At 46.7% G+C, this 11,372-nt stretch overlaps 1 protein-coding gene across 2 annotated transcripts in view; it reads right to left on the reverse strand.

Moving 5' to 3' along the window:
• The window catches only part of PARVA (parvin alpha), a 146,644-nt gene extending 144,860 nt beyond the window's left edge, over positions 1–1,784 (reverse strand). Inside the window, exons 1-2 of one of the 2 annotated variants that reach the window (XM_074372384.1) lie at positions 1,678–1,774; positions 1,133–1,359 (exon numbers count right to left, since the gene is read on the reverse strand). In XM_074372384.1, the coding sequence (XP_074228485.1) occupies positions 1,133–1,359; positions 1,678–1,742 (292 nt within the window). In that variant the 5' untranslated portion in view covers positions 1,743–1,774. Of the gene's footprint in view, positions 1–1,132; positions 1,360–1,677 lie in introns of both variants that reach the window. The other variant, XM_074372385.1, reaches the window with a different exon arrangement.
• Between the last annotated feature and the right edge of the window lie 9,588 nt (positions 1,785–11,372).

Raw genomic sequence — 11,372 nt, forward strand, 5'->3', positions numbered from 1 at the left:
ACAAATACTAACTAAATCACTTATATGTGGAATCTAAAAAATACAAATGAATGTATATACAAAACAGAAACAGACTCACAGATACAGAAAACAAACTTGTGATTACAAAGGGGAGAGGGACAAATTAAGGGTATAGGATTAACAGATACAAACTACTATATATAAAATAGATAAGCAACAAGGATATGCCGTATGACACAGAGAACTAAACACATTATCTTGTAATTACCTATAATGGAATATATTCTGCAAAAATACTGACTCACTATGATATACACCTGAAACTAACACAATATTGTAAATCAACCATACTTCAATATAAAAAGAAAAAAACCAGGATGCAAAATCTGCCCATGAGACAAAATATTTTACATGTAAACTGTCCTAGAGAAAAATAAGATCTCCTCAATTCACCCTGGTGGGAAAAAGGAAATGGTTTTGCAGGAGCCCTTTAACTCCTGAGTTCACAGAAGGGTCACAGCCAAGGATGCTACTGTGCGTGTGTAGAACTGAGGTTTTCTCCTGGGGTACGAGTTTATCATTTATCACAGAGTGGGGCCACTAGGACAGCCAGCTCTTCACTCATTCATTCAACAAACATTTGGTGTTGATCTACTTATTCATAGAGCCCTGCTGGGCCCGGGGGACCAACAAAAGAACCAGAGGCCAACGCAGCAACCGCACACTTCAGCAGGTCTAGGAAATGATCTGATTTCAAAGACCAATGAAGGCAAAGAGTAAGAGTGACGGCGCCCAGAAAAGTTTCAGCAGAAGACTTGGGAACTGCCAGCCTCTGGCACGGAGAAGGCGGAGACTCGGGGCCTACAGGAGGACGCCGCCTCCGGGCTGGCGGGCCCGGCCGCCTCCTCGGCCCCCGGCCCAGCGCGGTCGTCGCCTGGGCCCGGGCCGCCCCACCCGATAGCCGCGGGGACCCGAGAGGGCAGAGCCGGGACGACCCCGAGCAGGGCGGCGGCGAGGCCCGGCCCCGCGCGACGTCCCCGGGCAGCGCGCGCCCGCGCCTCCCCCCGCCGTCCTGGACGCCGGGCACCCGCGACGCGCTCCCGCCAGGCGTGGGGAGCCCCGGCCCCCTCGGCCCCGGGCCCTGCCCTCCGCCGGTCTGGGCCGCACTCACCTTCCTTGGCTTTCTTCCTCCGGGCCAGAGTCCCTCCGAGTTTCCCCAAGAAGGAGTCATCTTTCTTCCGGGACGGGGGCGACTTGGGAGTGGGGGACTTGGGGACAGACGGCGACTTCTGCGGGGAGGTGGCCATGGCGGCGGAGCGGGCAGCCGCGCGCGGGCCGGTCAGGACGCGGAGCTGGCGCTGGGCGGACGCGGCGGGCGCGGCGGGACTGAGGCTGCGGCTTTCCAAACGGAAGCGGAATTATTCCAAGCATTTGAGGCAGCTCACGCTCGCCTTTCCCTTCCCTCTCTCCCTCCCTCGCGCCGCCCTCCGCCCTGCAAGGAGCTGCGCGCTCGGGGCCCGCGCCCCGCTGCTGCCCGGAATAGGGAGGATGCCCCAAATCTGCCCCTTGCAGGACATGCGGCCTTGTCTGCTTATGAGTGTGTGACCCTCCCGCCTGGGAGCCCTGGAGCCTGGAGGCCACACTTCTCCCGGCTTTGCACCCGGCGCAGTTCCTCGCCCCCGCCCCGGGTTTCGGTGATTGCTGAATCGAACTCACCTGCTGCTCTGTCTTCGGCTGTCTTGGCCCGGCTGCTTGGTGAGGAGCTCCCTCTTCGCCTGCATTTCTAACTATACAGTTACTAGGCCGGTGTCTTGTGCCCACGAAAGAGTGAGGCAGCTGGGGAAGAAATTATTAGAGTGAACCAAAATACCTTCGGGCCCCACCAGCTGGGCACATCCAGCTGTTCCTGCACTTACCCGTGACTGTCAGCCTCCTCTTCACCCTCATCTAAGACGAAGTTTTGAAGTTCATGAGTGCAGGGCCAAGACCTATTCCTAGAGACATCCCTGTTTCTAGCAGTTCAATGGCTTGCACAAAGGAGGGTCCCAAGTGTAGGTGGAAACGTGAAGGGGAAGGTAGGAGACCATGGGCTCCTGTGAGACACTCACTCCCTTGCAACTTATCTTACATAAAAGCAACAAAGTGACAACCAGACTCATATGGGATAACGGGAGCGGCACAAACCCACGGCAAGGACTCATGCTGGAAATGAATAAAAGGCACTTTTTAAGGTGCTTGGCCACTTGAGATTCTCGGCTTTCCTGGCGTCTTTCTGTCTCTTTCACATACCCTCACACAACTCCGTGGCAAGTGTGTTGTCTCCAAGTAGCCACAGCTGATGGACCCTGGGTGATCACCTGACCCAAAGGGACCAAATGCTTGACTAGAGAGTAGCCAATTAGATCACCTCCATCAAGAATCTGAACTAAGCTAGAGACTGTTATCAGAAGTTGATCACTTAGTGGAGATGGGGGGACTGACAGCTCAGTGGTGGGCACAAACGAGGTCCTGGGTTCTATCCACAGTACCTCCATTAAAAACAAAAAGAGGTTGAGCACTTAGTGATGACCATGCTGACTCAAGGGGGTGAGGGAGCTCATTTTTAGCCACAGCATGCTGATGAGTAGAGAAACAAAACAGTGGAGCAAAGAAGTGTGCTCAAAAAGCCCTGTGGTCTGAGTAATGAAAAACCACAGGAGTAGCTGCCTGGACCTTGAACCTCTTCCCAGTGCTCACTTGCAGTTCTCTGGAGGGCCAGCTGGGATTCCTTCCCAGGACACATTCTAGAGCATTGAAATAACCCACTCGCCTTTACTTGGGCCAATCAGTCAACTAACAAGCAACAGTTCCTGAGAACACAAATTTAACAAACAAGATGGTCAGTAGATCCTCAGCAGATATGTGTTCACCTTATCTTTGCTTAACAGTCGTAATTTTCTTTTTTGAAAATTATATTTTAGCTGGTTCCTCTTACCTAATGGAAAGCAGAGAAGTCATAACTGCTAGAATTTTCATGCGGAGATTACAGTGACCACCCCCTCCCACCATTACCACTCTGATAAACCTGAAAGAGATGTTGAGATGCCAAAATAGAATTGTGTTCTTAATACATTAATCGTTCTTTTTCAGGATATTGTATACATAAGGACATCTCCAAAATCTGATCTCCACCCTGGGAACTCTTGTCCAGGAATCAGACACACAGCTCAATAGCTATGTGATCTCGGGCAAGTTTCCTCCCATTTCTGAGTCTCTGTTTCTTCATCTACAGGATGAATTGCTGGAAGACCATAATGGTTCTCAAACCTGATTGTGTTTCACAGCCCCTCATGGAGTTTGTTACAAACATTTGCAAGCCCTGTTTTGCTAGAAATTCTGATTCAGTACACCTGAAGAGAAACCCAGGGATAGGTATTTTTTTAAACAGGGATTAATTACAGCAGGTGATTTTGATGTAGCTGATCTATGCACTGATACTCGGGTACCTTCAACCACTTCCAGCTCAAACATTCTGCGGTTCTCTATTCTCCAATTGCTGATCTAGATGCAGGACTTAGGTTTAAACATGACATGGTCAAATTTATACATGGAGATCTCATAAATCACTCATGCATGCTTTTGCACATATAACCCTTCTTGGTAATTTTTATGCATACTGAAGTTTGAAAATGACTGAGCAAGACTAAGTCTTGATTGTTGAATGCTAACTCCCAAGAAATACTAGCAAAATAAGCTGTGGAGAAGGCAAAGCTGAGTTTATCATACATCATAAGGAGAGTCCTACTTTGGCAGAGTCTTAGCAGCATCTTGACTGGGGGAGAGCAAAGCAGGGATATTTATAAGGTTTTGGAATATGGTTTAAGGCACATCTTTCAGTGGGGTAGTGCTGAATTCATTTGGCTAAAGATCATGATATACTAGTTTAGGATTGGTGGACACAAGGAAAGACGTTCAAAGAGTCTTGGAGAGTAAATAGTCTTTAATGCTATCTATTGAAAAGTTTAAGGGTTTTATGTTCAATTCAATGAGATTGTGGGGGAACTAATTGAACAATAATGTTATTTATAACTTTTATCTTTCTGTGCAAGAATTTTTTGGAATAGTTGACATTATGTTGATAAACACAGGGCAATGGTAAATTCCTGTTAATGTGACACTAACCTGTATGGGTGTGAATGGTTTCTAGGGTGTCAAAATTATGCAGATGTCTTGTTATTCAAACATCTGCCTCTTAGATAATTATCAATCTCTCTTGAAAGACCAAGTGGAATGGATAGTGAATTATAAGTCAGTGCTATTTGAAGTGTAGTCTGAAAAGCAGTATTGATCTGCAAACTGTTATTAATCCTTGATGATCTAAATGTAGAAACTGAGTGTTTAGAAACTTTCATACACTTTAATAATGCAATTTTATATTTGTTTAGTATTTTTTATTGTATTCTACAAAAATATTGATCTACGATGGATTGCTCCTTCACCACTGATCACCTGAAAAGCAGTGTTCTGAATTGCTCCAGTTTGCTTACAGATTTTATATACTTTCTTTTGATATTATGCTTTTATAGACCTTATGGATATGAATTGATCTGGTGTTTGTTCAAAGATTAAATGAGATAATATATTGGAAACACTTTGCACTTTCAGGGCCTGGCACTGAGGTAGACTGAATCTAACTCTACTTCAATCAGGGACACACACCACAGGCTGTCCATTGTTACGATGCAGAGAAGTACCTGCACCAGCTCCCAACAGTCTAAATTGGTATTTATAATCATGGCCCCACTAACCAGCTTCCCTTCTCAGGCGTGATCACTGGTTTCATCTCATCCAGGGTCAGATGATAAGGACAGCTCATCAGTTACACGTGTGTTGCTGTGAGATTCTGCTGAATCTCCAGGCCAGTCTCTCTTTGAAATCTAGACCTAAGCAAACTGCCCTGGGAGAGACTAACCCAGTCCCGGTTCAGTGGGTGGGTGACCTTGGACAAATCTCTGCCCTTTCTGTACTTTTATTTCCATCATCAGTAAAGTAAAGCTAAGGTAGTTTCCACTAACTGAACATCCCACTTACCTTATGATCAACAATTTCAACCTAGGTTATACCTAACAAAATGAGTACATGTGTGTGCCCAGATATATGTTCTAGAAGGTTCATAGCAGCACCATTCCAATGCCTATTAACAGTCAAATCACTAAGTAAACTGCGATAGTCACACAATGGAATATTACACAGTGGTGAGAAGGAACAGTTGGCAACTACAAGCAGTAATGGGAACGTCCCACATGAGGTAATGTGGAGTGAAAGAAATCAGACACGAAAGAGCATATACTGTATTATTCCAGTCATATAAAGTTCAAAAACAGGCAGAGCTAGTCTCTGGTGTTAGAAGTCTGGGTAGCGATTAGCCTTGGGAGGGGTAGTGACTAGAATAGGGATGGGGAAGGTATGAGAGAGGAGATCGGAGCTGCTGATGTTCTGTTTCTTGATCTGGGTCCTGGTGACACGGGTATATTTACTTCAAAAACTCACAGAAGTTTCGCTTAATAATTTGATTTTCTGTATGCATATTGTACTCCTATAAAAATGTACAAATTTTTCACAAAATGATTGAATTTTGAAAATGAAGTCATGAGATTGCGTGCTCCGTGGGGTCCCTTTTATGTCTATGGTCTCCTTATCTAACACTCACGTTTAACTTGTGAGTTATTCTGCTCATCTAACCCTTGGGTAAGATGAAACCAATGACCGATGACCCACATCACTCAAAAATCCACTCAAACTAGGTCAGTTCTGTCCCCAGACCTTCCCTCAGAGGACCATTTTTCTAGCCAAGCACGTGCAGCCATCATCCACCCAGCATCATACCTATCCTGGTCCTCTCATCTTCCCTCAGCAATTCCAACAGGTAGGGCTTTGTAATTTACAAGGCCGGACCATGTCGTGGTGAAGGTCTGGGGTTCAAATTGCCACTTGGCAGCACCGAAATCTGTATAATCTAACTCTCTGTGCCTCAATTTTCTCATCAAAATGAGTTCCTACCTCATAAGGTTGTTGGTATGACCAAGAGAGTTAGTGTAATCTACTCATCTCAGTGCCCAGCAGATCACAAGTCTTAGTTCAATAAGTGTTTGATATTAATCTCATTCGAGACTCGTAAATTATATTATCATTACCTCCATTACACAAATGAATAACCTGAAATTTGGAGAGTGTGAACAACCTGCTTCAGATCACAGAGCCCACAACTGAGAGATCAACGCTACGGCCCTTAGAATCCGTTCTCCCGAAGATCCACGGGATCTACAGTTTTCAGCTAGGATTACACTGCAGTCCCTCAGGATAAAGACTGTATTTCCCAGCGAGGTGCAATCACAGGACTAAGCTTCGACCAATGGGAAGTAAGCAAAAGCGTTACGTGACAGCTTTCAGGAATCTTCCCAAGAAATAGTTGGGAATTGGAGGTTCAGCTTCTCATATCATCAGACTGTATAACACAGGCCAAGCTTCCCACTGAGAACAACTGGAAATGCTGGACAAAATGTTAAATAAATCTGCTTGTGAGAATGGGAAAGCTAATAGAACCTACAGGGCCAAGATCTAGGAGAAAGATGAGGCCCAGAGCGGTAAGCCCATCACTTGGGGACTAATTTCTCCCCAGTGGCACCCGCCACTTGCAGAAGAGGCAGCTGAGAAGCCAAAGGGTTGAGCAGGGTAGTTGCCAACCTCACAAGGGTTAAATAGACCAAACTGGGGGCCCCCACTAAGCCCCCCTTGCTTTGGTTTGGGACTCCACAAGAATCCACTCTAGTAGACAAGAAGAAAATAAAGGCATATTTAGTTAAAAAAAAAAAACACAACTGAGAAAAATTATTAATAAATAGCAGATCCAAACAAAAGGAAACACTAAAGTGTACAGCAGAAGGAAAGTTGTTCCAGATGGAAGGAGAAAACAAGTAACAGGGTAAATACATGGGTGCATCTAAAAGTATTAACTACATAAAATAACAATAATGTCTCATTGGGTTTTAAAGTATATAAGTCACATGGAAATACATAAAAGCAAAAGCATTTAAATTGGGAAGTGAGTAAACAGAGTTCAGTCCCAAGATCCATGCATTGTCTAGAAGTAGAAGTAAAAATTACTATTGGACTTTGATATATCAGGGAATCCTGTCGTAACCTCTAGGGTAACCATTAAAAGAATAGTAAAAGAGTAACTACTAAGATAACGGAGAGAAAACTGGAGTCTGTGTGTTCCATTCAGGCAGATTTCATAAACTGTCTCTCTGTCAAGGCAACTTGTCTTTTACATTCTGTTTCCTCCTTTGTTTTGCTGTGTTCCTTTTTTGCTGTACAGGTTAAAAACCCAGGCTAGAGGTAAACTAAGCATCCCAAATCAAGTTCAGGTAATCCTCAAACCGGAAGAGGCTTTCACTGGGGAAAACTCCACGGTTCCCAAGCAGGAATACCACCTGTTATGGGTTGAACTGTGTCCCCTAAAAAAAGCTGTGTTGAAGTCCTACCCCTAGAACCTTAGTGTGATGTTATTTGGAAAGAGAGCCATTGCAGATGTGATTAGTTATGTTAAAATCACATGTTAGGTCGTACTGGAAAGGCACATCATACCAGTAAGACCAGGGTCCTTAGGAGAAGGGAGAAGTGTAGCCCCAGACACGCACAGAAGGAAGATGATGTGAAGACACACCGCTGGAAGATGCCCACCGGAGCTGTGCTGCCACAGCCAAGGAACGCCTGGGCCACCAGAAGCGGGAAGAGGCGAGCAAATACCCTCCCCTAGGGGCTTGAGAGGAAGCACTGCCTGGAAGACACCTTTATTTTGGACTTCTAGCCTCCAGAACTGTGAGAGGATGAATTTCTGTTGTTTTAAGCCGCCCAGTTTATGGTACTTTCTTACGGCAGCCCTTTGAAACCAATATACTGACAAAACAGGAGTTCCCTATAGATCATAAAGACCGTTTTATGAAAGGTCTGGATCCCAGTTGGTAATTGGAGGTTGTCTGGCCACATTAAAACAGCGGGGTTAGGGGATGTGGAGAGAAGCTAGACAGAGCCTCTTGGAGACCTCTTTAATCACTGATAGCAAGGTGTGCTCTCATGACGAAAACTGTGTGTGAAATGAATTGGCTCTGGACTGTGAGTCTTTAGTGAGAATTCTCATTGCACATCGCCCTCGGGAGAACTCTGGGATATTAGCAGTGGCCTTCGAAGGCCAGGCTGTCAGTGAGCAGGTCCTGATTAGGGGTCCTACTTGCTGAAATAAGGCAGCCCTGAGGACAGGGGTGGGCAAGGGCTGTTTTAGGTGAGCAGAGAAGGCATCAGGCAGGAAGAAGTTGGCAAACCTCAGCCTTGGTTTGTGACACCATGGACAGAGGGTGGGGATGTTTTTGAGGATCCAAAGGACAATGTTATTCAAATGGCCTCTGATCCAGCCCTAGGGGGCAGGTCTCAAGATCTTAGAGACAGCCAACCTGCTCACCTACCCTTCAAGAGTCTAGTAATGAACTGTAAACATCAGCAGGGGGATTTCATCACCTGAATATGATCGCTGAATGTCAACTATATGGAGAGGTGAAGCTCTAGAATCAGTGGCTCCTATGTGAGGCATCTAGCAGAGGAACAGAGAACCCTCCAGAGGACCAGCAACAGGGGCAAAGCTTTGAAGGAAAGAAAGAGACAGCTGTCGGCCACTTCAGACCCTGCCAGGCAAGAACACCTAGAGTTCCAGGGATTCTGTTGGTATGTGGTCCGTGTCCCAGGCCCCCGAGATCACTCCCAAGGTCTCCCCTACCCCCTTCCAGGCCAGTGTAGTCAGGGGAGCAAGGATGTCTTTGTCACAGTTGTAATCCACCTCCCTCCCCACGCCCACTTCCAGACTTGGCCTGGGGGAACAAGGGTTTCTGCTTCCATCTTTGCTGGGGAAGATAATAAGCCTCTTCATACTTAAATGTTTCCTATTAGGGAGGAAGTTTAGAAGTATTCCACCTAACAACGAGATGCAACCAAGTCACCAGGGCCAGGTGGTGTCTTTAGGGTGTACCAGAAGAACTGCTGCCCAAAGAGTTCTGCAAGAGGCCGGGCATTTGGTCAGCAGAGGCCAGTTCAGAGAGAGTCCCAAAAGGGAGGTGACAATGCTCTGAGAGGTACATTTCTTGGCCTCATTTACTGCTTGTATCTCCTTTTGTAAAACAAAGGCCTGTTCTTACCCATTTTGCTGAGATTTGAGGTGTCATTTTCTGTTTCTGCTGTTGGGATTCCACCGGTTGGAGAGTCACCATGGCCATTCCAATGACCAAGTTCTATGCTAGCCCTTTCCTTGTTTAAACTGGAGCCTATGTCAGGTAGACTCACTCTTGTAAGAAACCTGCAAGGTAGGGAGGAGGGGAGAGGGGAGGGAGGGAGAGAGGGTCAGTCCCACTTCACAGGTGAAGACACTGAGGCATAATTTATTCAGTATCATCCAGTGAGCAGTGGCAGGGCTGGAATTAGAGCCCTGAATCAGTGACTGTTGCTCAGCTTACTATGTTTAGAATAATTATACTTGATTTTTTTCTTGAGCTATTGATTTGCTTTCAAATCACACACTTATGGTTTGGGGACAACCACACCGCACACACATTTCCCCTCAATACTTATGGAACCATTTTCTGTTATTCTGGGGATGGGCAGGGAACTGAATTCATGTGCCACCCATGTATGGGGAGCTGCTGGCCCACTATCAGGTTATTTGTTTCAGCGTCACACAGGCCCACGAGTGCCATTTCCTGGTGACAAGGCCTTGCTCCTCACCCTCCCTGCTCCTCTGCCCCCATGCTCCCTAAGGACCTGCAAAACCACCTCACTCTCAGCTGGTGCCCAACACTCTCCCTCGGTCCTTCCTCTCCCATCTAGTTGGCCCTGTGCTCTTGGCTCCCTACCCTTGGGACTGAGGGTTTGATTATACAGTGCCATGCTTCTCAATTTAGGGCAAAGAAGCCCCCCAAGAGGGGGATCCATGGCAGTGCATCATTAGTAGGACTTGGTCACCCAGGAGAAACAAGACACATGTTCCTAGAGTATCATGGTTATTGTTAGACTTTTGTGAGGGGTGGTGGAGGTTAGGGAATTTAACCCTGTAAATGATGGTTTTTGTGTTCAAGTATGTATAGATGCAGTAGAGAAGGAAACAAATCACTCCAAAGTGGCAGCTTTCGCTTCTATCGCGAGATCTTCCCTGAGCAGGGCTCGGCCGCAATGAGAACGGATGTAGGAAAGGAAGGGAAGGGACAGGTACACACAAGGCACACGTCTGGGAGGGGACACAGAGCAAGGCCACACAGCCTGGTGGTCAGGGGCGACGTCTGGGACCAGTGCCAGTCTCCCTACTTTGGACCTGGACTACCAGCTGAGCGCCTAAGCCTCTGTGTCTCTGTCTTACCATCTCAAAATAGGGCAATGTTTATCTTAAGGATTTTGCTTTCAAGATGAAATGAAATAATGCACCTACAGAGCATATTGCAGCACCTGGCAGGTGAGGCGAGCTGAATTCACAGGATCCACTAGCATTATCGGGGTCTGAGGGCTCCTCTGGGGAGCTGTGACAGCATTGATCTTGCTTTTTTAATTTCTAGACATGAGCTGGGAGAGGGAGTGAGCCTGGAATTACCAAGCCCTGAGGACTGAGAGATGGTGAGCAGCAGCTAACGGGTCAGCTCGAGGCTGAGAGCCTGTGGCTCTGTGGGCAGGAGGGGGGCAGGTGAGCCCCAGCATGGGCGCAAGGAAACTTGTAGACCGCCATCAAGGTGGCTGGCCTTCCCCTCGGCATGCTAGCGCTTGCGAAACAGCACCTCTCACCTGCTGTTGTGTTTACTTTCTGTCAATGGAAAAAAATGAATTATTTCAAATATTCCATCAGTAGACAAAAGCTTTCGAACCATGGGGAACTTAGTGTGAAATGATGGGGACCAGACGTTTAATTCACCTGACATGGCAATTCTGGTGAATTATGTGCTGACACGTCATGAATTTGCACGCACTGCGATTAAGAACAGAAACAAACAAACCGAAAACCTTAGTCCTGAAGAGTGTGAGTTGAAGGAAGGGGCCGGCTCTGTGCAGAAGGGAGTATTCCTGCTGCATGAGTGAAATACAAAACCAGGCCACACCAGGTACAACTCCCCCTCCCCAGCTCTAAGAATAGCTGTCTTTGTTGAGAGAATACACCTGAGGCGAGCCCTCTTCAAGCCTCCTCCCACTCACATCCAGGTAAGGCTTTCCAGGTACCCCTGTGGGAATAAAGCATAGCAAGATAATTCACTGACTCCTACATAAAATTAAAGCTTTGCTCGGGTCCTTTCACTGGAATAAAGAAATGAAATGGACGCTGCCCTCAGAGGTGCCAGACCAAGCCCACA

The sequence above is a fragment of the Camelus bactrianus genome, chromosome 10 (genome assembly GCF_048773025.1).
Source record: "Camelus bactrianus isolate YW-2024 breed Bactrian camel chromosome 10, ASM4877302v1, whole genome shotgun sequence".
Lineage (NCBI taxonomy): Eukaryota > Metazoa > Chordata > Mammalia > Artiodactyla > Camelidae > Camelus > Camelus bactrianus.